Below are 14,575 nucleotides of genomic sequence, written 5' to 3' on the forward strand. Positions count from 1 at the left end.
CACATCAGTCACGCTTACATTAAAATCAAATTGTATATAAACACAAAGTCAATACAGTAAAAATAAACAACTCAAGAAACCAAATCTTGAACCATAGAGATTCGTTTACATGTCTAAGAACGCTTTGTTACTATAGTGAATATGGAAACCCTATCCAAAACAATCTAAGAACTCAAAAAGAATACAAAAATGAAAACAATATCACTTGAAATTATATAAGCACAACATAAAAGAACCCATTCATGTGAAGAACTATGTTTCTCTTGAAACTTGATATTGGACTCAAATATGCACAAAGAAAGCTTCAAAAATAATTTTTAGCTCAGCTTAGATTCTCGCTCTCAGTTTTAGAACAGTTTTCAAAAGATATCATTTTTTATCTCATGTAAAAGGATTTCGAAATGAGAGAGATATATAATGTTATGTAGATTAAAAATGAGTTTGAATCATATGAAATTAATATGTTGAATCGTTGTTATAATAAATTAAAATAGAAGAGTCCAAAGCCTTTATACGGTTTAATATATTTTAATCAATTAAAAACTCATTTTAACATGTTAAAATAGAAAGTTCAAAATTGTTCATGGTTCTAAGAGATTCTGAACATTAAATTGCTTTCTACCGTCATTTCAAAACCAGATAAAAACATTTTAACATACTAAAACCATATTTTAATTCATTAAAACGCATCCGATTACCAAGACAAGCTCTAATTAAATTGAAAAAACTTTTTAATTACAATTATAAGATCAAATCAAGAAAGAGAAACTTAAATCAGATCCTAATTAATGTAACACATCTATGTCTTTATGATCATATCCAATCTTTAAATTCTTCAAGAAAAACATTGGATTTATCAAGTTGGATTTATCAAATACATCACAACTCCAACAATAACTTCTTCACTTGACCTTTCAAGGAGTGAGGTACCAAGTTGTGACTCATGGGAGTCACCTATGTGCTTCTCGAGATAACTCCTTAAATCAAAGAGCAAATCATGTGTCTTTTCCTTAAATCAAGAAGTCACTCATATGACTAGTTAGTTAGAAGTTAACTATGTGTTAATCATAGGATTAGTTAGTGTAATTAGTCTTATGGGTACACTTAAAAATTCTAAACTTTCAAGACACATGAAAGTGTCTCTTCATACTCTTTCAAGTTTATGACATGTTTTATATAAAGATGCCACATCCTTTTTGGAAATTTCACTTTTTAATATGGAATAAAAAAATTGTAAGGTCAATTTTGAGAGTCTTAAGAGTTCTCTATTCTTGCTTTGATTCTTATCTTGAGAAGTTTTTTCAAGTGGTCAATCTTCTTGCACTTATCATTTGAGATTCATCACTAAAAGTGACATGTTCTTCTTCATTGCTAACTCTCAATCCATTTTCTATTTTATTTTAAAATTTGTTCTTGTTTGAAATATACCACAAGTTACCACCTCATGTTTTTGTCACTATTGTCTCACTTTCTATGGGTTTTAAGTTCTCTACACTTTCTTGAGTTGGTCAAGATCCTTCCAAACCTTCTAAGATTCACATCATTGTTTTTTTTTTAGAAAACAATTTAAAGAAAATATAAATTTAAATAAATAAATAATAAAATGTTATATTTTTTCTTTAAATAATAAATTATTAATGAAATTTAATAAACATTGACACAAAAAGTTAACAAAACAAACATAAAAATAAAAAAATTTATATATATCATTATAATTATTCATGATAGCAACGTAAAAGAATTAGTAAAATGTTTTACAAAGTATAACATGATTAATTGCAATTTTCTCCTACTAACATGTTACATGTGGTCTCAAGGCATAATGGGCTCGGGGTATGATGAATAAGGGGTGTTTCTTCCTATATTCCATCATTCTTCTTCTTGCCCCTCATATTTTTTGAAATTTTAAAATTGTCCTTCATAATTCATTTCAAAAGGAATTTTTAATGATTGTTAGTGGAATCATAGAGGTTGTTGCAACAAAGGTTGAACTCGGGGAGGTACGGTGGCATTGCTAGTATGTTGAGAAGGCTTCGTTGATGGTTTGAGGTGAGAGTTGCTAGTATGTTGAGAAGGCTTCGTTGATGGTTTGAGGTGAGAAAAGGAGGTGTGTTGTATTGTTTTAGGTTGGGTATGGTAGCGTGGATGTTTCCAAAAATCGGGTTTCAAGAATGAGTTCCGGAATTTGTATTCTAGAATGGTAAAATGAATCATGGAATTGGAAATCCATAAGCGAAAAATTGGATGCTCCAAAATGGAAAATTGTTTTCCAGAATGGGGTTTTTGGAAGAGAAAAAAACATTTTGGAATGGGGTTTCCGAAAGTGAAAAATCTCATTCCAAAATGGGTGTTCCATAATGCAAAGTTATTTCCCAAAATAAGAACAAACTCATTCTAGAATACCCTTTTCGAAAGACATATTTTGACTTCTAGAAAGGTAAATATGGAAGGCAAGATATGTGTTCTAGAAAGGGTATTCCAAAATAGTTATTTTCTCTTCCGAAATTCCTTTTGTTGGAATTTTCTGTAAGGTAACATGTTATTTTGTTGGGGTATGGAGAGTACCGTAGAATTTTACCCAAGTTATATGACGAGGTTGATGTGTGGGAGAGACTATATTATGTTGATATTGAGCAATCAATATTTTGTAAAACATTAGACAATGAATGTAAGACAAATGAATATAGTGACTTGTTTTCTATAGATAAGTTAAAGATGAAGGTTGCAAAATATGTTTAGATTGGGTATTATTTGATAAATTAAATATGAAATTTTGATAATGTTTTGTAGGTAATTTCCTAGTCGGGATGAGCTTTTGAGGTGGGCCAGAAAAGTTGTGTATTTTGTTATATTAAGGTCGGATGCCTCAAATGGCCAACGAGGAATGAAGGCATACATATTATTGGGTTGTGAGAAATAAGGTAAATACAGTCGAAATAAGAAGAACTTACAAGTGACTAAGAGTGAAAGTAGGAAATGTGACTGTCCTTTTAGATTACGAGGAAAAGCTGTAAAAGATGGTGAAGGATGGATGTTGAAATTAGTTTGTGGGTCTCATGATCATAACTTGAAGATATGTTTGTTGGTCATCCATATGCTGGTGTAAATTAACATTTAATGAGAAGTTAATGCTTATGAACATGACAGACAATGCAGTGAAGCCTACAAATATTTTTGTAAGAATGAAATAGCATAATGAGAAAATTTTCACCATCATAAAGCAAGTTTATAATGTCATGCATGTGTATAGAAGATTAGAACAAAATGATAAAACTGAAATGCAATAATTGATGATGTTACTTAAGCGAGACATGTATTTCTGTGTAGGTTTGATGAAGGGACGGATGTTGTGCAAAATTTATTTTGGACACATCCTGATTTAGTGAAGTTATTGAATGCCTTTAACATTATATTAATGATGGACAATACATACAAAACTAATAGGTACATGATGCCCTTGCTTGAAGTTGTTGGTACTCCTTAAATGGGATTAACCTTCAGTGCTGCATTTATGTTACTCACATCTGAACATCAAGATAATTTTATATGGGCCCTTAAGAGACTTAAAATGTTATTTTTTATACTTGATTCATACCCTACGGTCGTGGTCAGTGATAGAGATATTGCTCTAATAAATGCAATAAATGTTATCTTTCATGAAGCTTATAATATGTTATGTCATTTCCACATTAAAAAAAATGTCAAAACAAAATGTAAAATGATTGTTCATTCCAAGAGAGGCATGTGATCAAGTGATGAAATCTTGGGAAGCTTTTGTCAATTGTCATAATGTACAAGCCTATGAACATTGTGCACTGCCATTTCAAGTGTTTGTTTACCATGACCTATATTTATTAAATATGTGATTGATATTTGGTTAAATCCACACAAAGAAAAGTTTATTAAGACATTAACGGATAAAGTCATGAACTTAAATAAATACAAGTAAAGGTATGCATATGTTTTACTTGTGATAATATTTGTTTTCCTCTGTAGGGTTTAGGCTACATATTTATTGATATAATATTCTTTTTAGGGTTGAGTCTGAACATTAGAGTCTAAATAGGATGTTTCAGACGTCAATGAAAGACTTATGTTATTGTTTGGATTTTATGAACAAGAGCTTCATTAAAGTTTCATCTTGCAACATAATGCAATTAAAGCTTTATTTGAAAAGATATTCCTTGTGATAGATTATGTTTTTAATGTGATAAGATACAATAAATTGAGTGGCTTTATGTCCAAATATGCTTTACTACATATTGCAAAAGAGAGTAATTGAGTTGAATATGTTGGCTTAAATAAATATCGTTGTGGATGCACCTTTATATCTACTTATAACCTTCCATGTGTTTGTGAATTGGCTTCATTTGGTGTAGGTAGCATACTGTTGTAGTCAGTACATTTCATATGTACACAATTAAGTTTTTCAGATACTTCAAGTCCTGATACTTCAGCAGAGTCTTCAATCCAACAAAAGTTTGATGTGATCATGAATCGGTTCAAAGAGGTTGACTTTGTTGGTAAGGTTAACATCAAAGCCATGTTGCGTGAAATTGAATATCCAAATAAGACATCTTTGTGTCCACCACCAATTGAGAAAGTCAAAACAAAAGGTGCGAAAAAAGGACGTACCACTAAATTTGTTAAATCAACAAAGTGAATCCCTTCTTATTTTCAGCATGTTGATGCTACATTAACATCATGGTAGTTCTTCTACTTTGAAAGCTAGCGAGGGATTCAACAGACACTCCTCCAACTAAATTGAACCAATTGATAGATCAATTTTCTATAGGGTTTCATCCATACATTATTGATATCGTTGATGTCAAGGGTGACAACCATTGTAGGTACCATATTGTTGTTGCATTGTTGGGTGTGGGGGAGGACTCGGGGGTTGTTGTGCGGATGAACTTGCATAAAAAAACTTAGTTAATAGAAGTAGAAATATATTAATTTGTTTGAAGAGGATGCATGATATGAATATATAAAAAAAAAACTCATTTCTTGTTTATCACATGATAATTGTAATGATTTCAATTCATGTTATTTTTTGTCATAAGTTAATTCATTTCCTTTGGTTTGCAGGTCAGTACAAATAAGTGGATGACAATTCCGAATATGAGATATATTATTGTTAATTGATATAATGTGGTTATTGTGTGTTTATCTCTTAAACAATCAATAACTATTTTCCTATTAAGGTCTCAACCACTAAATGATTTTAGGCACCATAGCATGATCTCAATTAGACACGTTTGTGAAAATCATTTTGTTTAGGTGTAATCCATTTAACTCATAATCCACTTATATTACTCAGGGAAAGAGGTTTACTTATATTATTTAATGATTTTTTTTCATGTACAGTTGGAAGAAGGTTGTCCAATTCTACCAAGAAATATATTATGGTGTACCAATTATGTCCATTAGATGACATTTGTAGTTTACACTTTGTCATGGCCTCCAGGCATACACACTCATATCATCAGTTACTGATCAGGCTAACATAAGGGTTTTGTGTGTCCCTTTCCACGTAGGTGAACCCTTGATGATGTGACTTTTTGCCATCATCAACTACAATGTTATTGCATTTCTATGACAAACACTCTACAATCATACAACAATATATATTTAATAAAAGTTAACATGTATAATTTAAAAAACAATTATTAGTTCTAAACACTACGGGATGCTTAATGTCACTATCATCTTATGTCCTATTACATCTCCATGTGCATCATGGATTATCATCAAAGGACAATCATCCTCAACTATTTGAATGATATATGGATGTGATGTAGACCAAAATCGCTCTATATATCCAAGGATGCATGCTCCAACATTAGTTACCATTAAAATGTATCCATCACCGGTCCACCTTGATGAGTTGCCATCTATCACGACAATTGAGTGATGCAAGATAGTCTATATATATCATGCTATCAGAGTATGCGTTCAGGAAAATGCATCTGCCTACAAGCCCCCAACCGAATGTATCCTAAAAATGAAGAAATTAACTCCAAAGGATGCACTACCCTGTGATCTTCATATGGCATAAATCTCACTACACCTAGGGAGATGTTATCTAACTGCATTCGTGATGACAATCTACTCAGGAGATAATCTTTAACATACTCATCCCGCACTTGTCTTTGTCCAAAACATAGAAATGCTCAAATATTTACGCTTGTAATAAGATGGCATACCCAGCTAGCTACCTCATATATGCGTAACTAGCATCTCACAATTGATTATACATGTGGGTCATATCAATTGTCGTCCACAAGTATCTCCTAATGTGCCCTAAATTTAAAAAAAATCACATGTAAGACACACTAATTGATGTCACACTATGATGCAACCTACAAGGTGGAGAAAATACGTTCTAATAGTCATTATCCATTATCAGTTGCATATCTCCTCATAGACCTTCCTCAATCAACTTAGACCACGTGACCACCCCAATAGTGCCTTGTATCACCAGTTATTGTGCCACAATCAACATAGAGTGACTTTACTAACAAATTCATCATCATAATTGCATTTAAGCTCAGGTAAATGTAGAATTGCTCGATAATCAAGAAATGCCACAAATTTGACACATCATAAAATTGATGATCAACTCCCCTATAAGTAGATGAAAAGTATTTGTATATACATTTGTTTTTGTCTTCTGTGTCATACCTTGCACCAACAAGACCAGCTAAGCCTGACAATTTCACTACTACTTATATGCATTCATGAAAAACACCCATCTTATTCATTTTCTTCTATAAGAAACCAATTTCAACTCACCATGATTCTTCGTAACCAACCAAAACAATATCAAATTTCCAAAACAAAAAGTTACATTCACTTATCATATTTTAACATATTTACTTACCACATCATTTCATAGTTGCATCGTCACTTAATCCTCATAACTTCCCAACAATGACCTATTCACACACTCTAGGATATATGCTTCATCCTCCACATCAGGTTGAGCTTCTTCAAGTTCATATTTTTCTAATCAATGTTATCAATACACGTATATTTTTTTCTACACTCCCATACTTTAAAAAATATCCAAATTTTTTTTTAATTTTTTTTAATTTTAAAATAATATTAAAATACTTTTCAAATTATACAATCCATAATACCAAAATTGTATTTACCAAAATTGTATTTCAAAATATACGATCTATAATACAAAATTTATATTCCAAATTTTACAATTTAAAATATAATATATTCTCAATTGTTAGAATATAAAAAATTTATATTTCAAAAATATACAATCCTTAATACAAAATTTATATTCTAAATTTTACATCCGAAATATAATATATTCTCCATTCTTAAAATATAAATTTTATATTCTTAATTATATAATCCAAAATACAAATTAATTACAAGTACAGAACAATACAAATTTGTATTTTGAATTATAAAATCCAAAATTGATATTTTTATTTAATCGCAAAAGTTCAACTACCTATTTTTTATCTTTATAATTAACAAAAGAATTCCTTTAATTCTCTATACTTAAACAGAAGACCAAGCTTTACAATGAAAATAAGTTTTAACAATTTAAATAATAAAACTTTATGAAGTAAATTTTTAAAATATAAAAAAAGTTACAGCTAATAGATAATGTTTGCATATTCTAAATATTAATAAGCTGTTAAATGTCAAATGTTTCCGAGAACAAATTTGATCAAATATTCAATTAAAAAAATACTTTATCTCACTTAATCCTACAGGAATAACACAAACCAGCGCACGGCTTCAATAAAATACTGTTTTCCAACTGTTTCACAATATGTTGGGGGTAGAAGAAACGAAGGCCCATCATTATTAGAATGGGGGAAAATCTTATGATCAGGCATTTCGAGTTAAAAAAAAACAGACTCCATAACATCAAAATCACAATTCCAGTAATATCTAGTCTCAACCAGGGAATCCTGAAAATGGATCAGACCATGGAACACTTATTACAGAAGTCGAAGGTGTGAGAGATTAAAAAAATGTGGCACCAACGATATTATCTTGATATCGCCACTGTTGAATATATTACAGATTGCTCTCCAGCAATTATCCTTCCAGCGCTGAAGCTCCAGAGATAATCTCTATCAATTCTGTGGTGATAGATGCTTGACGAGTTCTGCCACAAAATGAACAGAGACCAGTCAGTCAAAACACAGTACAAAACTGAATTGACAGATAATAATGGAATTATATCAAAGAATAAAAATAATGATACATGAACCCTCTTAACTTCAAAAGACGTATTTATTAATACTTATTATTTTTCTCTCTCTCTTTCAATCACCAAACCTGTCTAGACTTATGAGTATCATTTTAAATATTTCCCACGAAAGCATTGAATGTTGAAAGCGATTAAGATGGGCATGTAGAAGAGAAAGAAAGAGAGACCTGTTATAAGTAAGGGTGAGACGATCAAGCATTTCCCCAGCGTTCCTACTAGAGCTGTCCATGGCTGACATTCTTGCTCCTTGCTCACTGCAAGCATTCTCCAACACCGCATTGTACATGACCTGCATAATGTAAAAAAGAAAAGCATGGTCGTAAAGAAAAGCCTGCAACCAAATGATAGTGAGACGTGCAATGAAAGGTTAATATGGGCAACTAACAATGTAAGTTACTCAATTACCCCCTCTCTAAAAATGATTTTTTTTTATATGGGACCTCCAACTTTGTATTTTTTCCTTCATATTTCATCTTTACCAAACAACCTCTATTTTAAACATCCCTTCTATAAGGTTGTTGCCTCAGTATCTGGAGGTCACTAATTCCAATCCCAGAAACAACCTCTTCCCTTGCAGAGAAAAGGATGCATACATCCACCCCCATAGACCCCTCATGTATAGACCTGCCCTTGGCTCCAATGATTAGTCAATTCGTCATGGGTGTTTTTCTCTTGTAAAGATATTTTAATATCCAGAGTTTAGGAAAGGCAGACATATAGAGTGGGGATATTTAAAAGATATTTTTTCTTTTCCATCATTTTGTTATGTATGAAAAGATATCCACTTATTATTTCCTATAATCAAGTCAAAGAAACGTTATTATAAAATTTCAATAGACCAATACCAGATGTTTAGGTTAATATCATTATAGTAAAGCAAAAAAAAAGCACCAAAAGTTAGTTTGTCACAATGTTTTTAAAATTACTTACACAAGAAAACTGGAACTCAGAAAGATTCTGAAGAATTTCAGATTTTGTCTCGCCACCTTCAATCTCATATGAATCCAGTTCCCCAAGCTGTCCTCCTGATTCAGCCTCTCTCTCAATAACCTACATGAAAATTGCCTTCATAAGTTGAAAGTAAAAGGTAGAATATCAAAGTCTGTCTATCTTTCCAAAACCTACCTAAAATATCAAAGCAAAAATGTTGGCACGATTAGATGATGGGACTCGAATGACAACTTTAATACTGCAGACAATATGAAAAATACAATAAATAGAAGTACCTCAGGAGATAGTACAGTTGACACTGTTGGCAAGAATTGAACAACAGACTGAAATTTGTTGAAAACAATCCTTAATGCATCATACTCCACATTCTTTAGAATGTCATCTGCCAGGACAGACACCTGAAAGATCCAACAAATAGCATAAAACAAACAGAGATATTTCAATGAAAGATTGAGTAAATCAAGCATGTTTTAATTAAAATGTAAATATGTTGGAGACAATTCTGATTTGCAGGCACCAAAATCAAGTATTACAATATGGTTATATTAGGGATGAAAAACATTTCCTTAGCTGCTTATTCTGTTAAGAATCGAGATCAAGGACAATTTAAAAACATCTTCTCCCTTCGCCTTTTATGTACAAAGCCATGACAAGGCTACCAAGCTCCAAAAACAGAAATGCTTTGGATGCGCTGATTGACCCTAACAATACTCATCCTTAGTAGACTTGAAGTTAGAACATCATATGTGGGAATTGAAAAGTGGTTCCAAGATGCAGTAACTGACCTAACAATGCTCTATCTTAGTGGACTTGAGGTCAATATACATACATATATATATAGTCCCCCAAAAAATTGGTGAACTAAACATGTGCTATGTTTGAATTTCAACAAGAACAAGCTCGTTTCAACAAAGACAGGTTGGCTACAAAGACCAATGAGGATATTAGGCTCAATCAAAAAATGTATTATTAAAACCAATAACGGGAAGGTCATAATTTAAATCTTTCTTCTAAGAATTTAATTTTTAAGAAGCTGAGCAGAGAACTTAAATTGCATTAAAAATATGAGAAATAGTATTTTAAGATTCAAAACAATTCTAAAATTTCACATCTATAATATATTCTGTCTATGTTGTCTGCCTCAACCTCTATATTTTCCATTGTTTGATTCCTATTATCCTTAAAAAGGTTTCCAATTAAAATACCAAACTGTCAAAATCTTGATAATCTTGGCTCTATTACCATCTGTAGTATAATCAATTCAGAGAAAACTGAATTTTCAGACTATAGCGTAGAATTAAAACAAAAGCAGGCTCTTGGAAAAAAAATGTAGAGGCACAAACATAATTATGCAAAACTTAACAATCATTGGATGGAAGAGACACAACAAGCTAACCTGAGTATAATTCAGAGGATTTTTCTGTAATTCAGTAAGGGAGAGCTCAATGTCTTTCTTTGAGTCACGCACCAATTGGGCCTTAGCCTTCTCTCCCAATATGACATACTTTGTCTCTTTATCAGGCCCTATTGTAGTAAATATGCACATAATTAAAACCGTGGTTATAAATTTCAGAACAGAGAGAAAGCAGATGGCGGGATGCCTTCTATTATTAAAGATTGGACATACAAATTAAATATCTATACTACAAATAAAATGCTAAAAAGAAGTATCCAAAATTTAAGATATATCCATAATTAATATGCAAAAGTTATATCTTAAGCTAAGACAAATAAATAATAACAGAAGTCATGAAAATAAGGAGTCAAATATTTGTATACCTTAAATAGTAAAAGTCAGAATGCAAAAAAGGAAGAAAAAAAAAGGTGAGCAACACTACTATTAGAAATGGACCAGGCTTAGCTGAACCACCAAAATAGTTATGCCCATATTCCAGTCAATACGAGAAACCTTAACACACCCTTCACTGTAGACGAACATCTAGAGAATGAAGTTAGTAGGACTGGACTTCCATACATGGCTTAATATTAAAACTAGATTGATTATGATACTACGTTAAAAATGAACTTGGCCCATCTGAACCAAACGATACTCGATCAAGAATGATTACACAAGTCTTATAAGTAGTATTCTGACCATATTCCTAACTAATGTTAGATATCCTAACACACCCTTACACCTAAAGTCTTATAAGATCAGCCAGGCTAGATTTTACACTTAATATTAACTTTATGACTTTTTAAAAGATTTTAAAGATTTTAAAACCAAATGCACCCCTGTTCAAGTCATATAATCTACTAATTTCAACCAATTATCAAGGTAAATAATATTTCAAAAGCATGTATTACAAGGATCTTCTATCCTTGTTTTCTTGATTGTACAAAAATCTAGAGACACATTAGGACTTGTAGACAGTCCTACTAAAATATATTACAGACAAAAAAAGTTGTGTACGTTGAAAATAACATAAGCTCATCAATTGGATAAAAGGATACAAAATATTGAGTGGTTTCTGAATCATTAAAGTTAAAACTCAATTTGCAAAATGATTTTGTTTCATCGCATCTCAGTTGTCTAGTTGCAAATTGTCATTCGGATATATAAGGTCATAAAATCTGCACATATGAAACTAACACTTCCAAACACCTCACTTTTAATATTTTAAAAGCAACACAGTAAAAAAGTCTTTAACAGACACAAATGCAAAAATTACCGGAATTCAATTTCTGCAAAGCCCTGCTTATCTTGACAGATGTAGAATTGATTCCACCACAAAGACCTTTGTCCGAAGATATGGTAACAACAACACTCTTCTTAACATCAACACCTTAGAATAACAAAAACCAAAAGAAAATCAGGACATCATCAGAAAAATAAAATTCACACACATAAATCTAATGAAACAGTTGCACATGTTTAAGATCCCAAATCCTAACAAAGATCACAATATTAATAATAACAATAACAAGAGATGCAGTATAATACAATAATTTGTACAATATCAATTTTTGTGTCAATATCTTTCCATCACATCATTTGTTACAATTCAATTCTTTTTTTAATTTTCTCCCTTACACCCTTGTTCTACAAGTAACACTTCTCTACTGATAATAACAATCCTAGCCAATTCATAAAAATCCAATAAAGCAGTCATACGTATTTTAGATCACAATATAGGGTATATATAACAACAAGAATAAATAATAATAACAATAATGATAAGAGAACATACTGGGATTGTCACCGAGAAGAGCAGTAAATGGTTGCCAGAGGCCACGGGAATTTTCAGTTCTTGATTGGACGGCACGAAGCTTGGATGCGGCAACCATCTTCATGGCCTTGGTGATTTTCTGGATATTCTTCACACTCTTCATTCGGTTCCTCACTGCGTTAATTTCATTAAACCATCACAAATCAACACTCATTCAAGTCCAACACAATGACACAATCAAACACATACAAAAAAAAAATGAAAGCTTATTCCAAGACGAAATTAAGAAACGGCGACAGGGAGAAGAAAGCGGATCGTACCTATTTGGGTGGAAATGGAACGCGCGCCATGTGGGGCTTGGTCTCTGTCAAAAATACGTTAACGATTAGCGTGTAAGATCGATTATAGAAATTCGAGATCTGTGAAAGAGGGAAAGCAAGAGGGTGGAATTGAGATTTGAGGAATGATGAGAGAAAGTAAGAACTGACTGAGAGTTGAGAGAGGAATGGAGCGCGTTGATTGGTTGGGTCAAACGCCTCCCTTCGCGACGCAGAACAGCTGCCATTGCCATCTTCGTTCGTTCGTGATCGCTCTTGCGAAACCCTAACGGTGTTACAGAGAAACAAGTGAAGAAGTCCCTATTTGTTTTCGTTCAGGAACAATGCTAACAATGTTCAATGTGGTCGCATATGTATGTAATATGTTGCGTTGTGTCACAAGCCTCACGCACGCACTTTTCTATTCCCCTATAGAAAAGTAAATACTAGAAAATAATAAACGCTGTAAATTTGTAAATAATTTATTTATTTTTCATTTCTTGAAAAAATGACACGTGTAATTATTATTCATACATAAAACATTAAAAGGAAGTAGTCTTTTTAATGAAAAAGATAATGTGTGGCAAAAAAAATAAATTGTTATCATATAATTAACTTTTATATGTTTATTCCTATTTCTAATTTATTTTGATCTTCTTACAAGTGATAATGTGACTAATAGAAAACAAGTCTAATATTTTTTAAAAGATTTTTGGGTGAAGCTTTTTTGGTAAAGACTATTTTTAAAGGTTTATTTATTCATTGTATAAAATATTTTATTTTTTTCTTAACTTTTAAAAAATTCAAAATTAATATTTTCAATGCTTCTTAATATTATAACTTATAAGACATCAACAATGTTTATAAATAAAATAAATATGAACAAATAGTTATTAAAATATTGAGATATCAAAACAATGATGATAAATCTAATCCATAACTCGTTAAATGTGATTCCAACAAATTAAGGCTTTGTTTATTTCATGGAGTGAAAATTTATGGAAATAAGAGGAGAGTGAGTGTGAGGTGAGGTTATTTATTTAGTTAAACTATTTAGAGTTTAGAAAAAAAAAACTAAATATAAAATAATGTTAAGATAAAAAATGTGTAAAAATAAAATATCTTATTTTCTTAATCTAATACACTTCTATAAACCTTGTTTATTTTGTAAAATCTATTTGAAAAAATATTTTAATTTTACTTTGATTATCCTTTTCGAGCCTATCATCTTAAAAGAATTCTTCAAAAAAGCAGTTCTATTGAACCACTTTTAAAGTTAATATTTTGTTTCATTCGTTAAATATTCATTAATTTAGAAAGTCAACAAATTTAAGAAACAAGTTAAAACATTTTTTCTTAAAATTATAGATACTAAAACTATTTTAATGTTAAAAATATATTTAACTCAAATTTAATGGATTAAAACATTGTTAACTTTTTAAAAACATATTCAATTTTCTTTATCATATTTTATTTAATTTGATAGATAAATATGTCATATACATTACACAGGATTTGTAATTAATTAATTTTTTTAGAATAATAATATGACTTGTTCGTGATATTTTAAACTGAAATACATTTATTTTAAACTTATCTTTAAAAATAAAAAAAAGGAAACATTTCTTTACCTAAATTAAAAACTATTTATAAATTATTTAACTTTAATTTTTTTGGATAATGACATAATATGTTGAAAATATTCATAAAAAATTAAATATCTCATTTTAAACTAATACTATATATAAATTAAGACAAAAACTAAAAGAGTAAATATTCATATTGTATGAACTAAAATGGTAAAAAAATTATAAGATCAAAATAATAAAATAAGTATATTACATGCCCTAGAAATATTAAACTATGCAAAAGTATTAAAATATATG

At 30.7% G+C, this 14,575-nt stretch overlaps 1 protein-coding gene across 1 annotated transcript; it reads right to left on the bottom strand.

The window, feature by feature from the left end:
• Positions 1-7,748: 7,748 nt before the first annotated feature.
• On the bottom strand, positions 7,749-13,100 carry LOC137823120 (ATP synthase subunit gamma, mitochondrial). Its single transcript, XM_068628247.1, has 9 exons — positions 12,861-13,100; positions 12,693-12,736; positions 12,394-12,546; positions 11,875-11,988; positions 10,599-10,726; positions 9,478-9,600; positions 9,182-9,301; positions 8,419-8,540; positions 7,749-8,146 (listed from the first exon to the last, which is right to left on the bottom strand). The coding sequence occupies exons 1-9, from the start codon at positions 12,941-12,943 to the stop codon at positions 8,077-8,079; spliced, it is 957 nt and encodes a 318-aa protein (XP_068484348.1). The 5' UTR covers positions 12,944-13,100; the 3' UTR covers positions 7,749-8,076.
• Between the last annotated feature and the right edge of the window lie 1,475 nt (positions 13,101-14,575).

The sequence above is a fragment of the Phaseolus vulgaris genome, chromosome 9, assembly GCF_000499845.2.
Source record: "Phaseolus vulgaris cultivar G19833 chromosome 9, P. vulgaris v2.0, whole genome shotgun sequence".
NCBI lineage: Eukaryota > Viridiplantae > Streptophyta > Magnoliopsida > Fabales > Fabaceae > Phaseolus > Phaseolus vulgaris.

Excerpts from the sequence above, each read along its gene's own strand:
- LOC137823120 (XM_068628247.1), bottom strand. The coding sequence starts at position 12,943 with ATGGCAATGGCAGCTGTTCTGCGTCGCGAAGGGAGGCGTTTGACCCAA. Across the intron at positions 12,547-12,692 it reads TTCCATTTCCACCCAAATAG|TGAGGAACCGAATGAAGAGT; the intron begins GTACGATCCGCT and ends AAATTAACGCAG. Across the intron at positions 9,601-10,598 it reads ATCCTCTGAATTATACTCAG|GTGTCTGTCCTGGCAGATGA; the intron begins GTTAGCTTGTTG and ends TGGATCTTTCAG.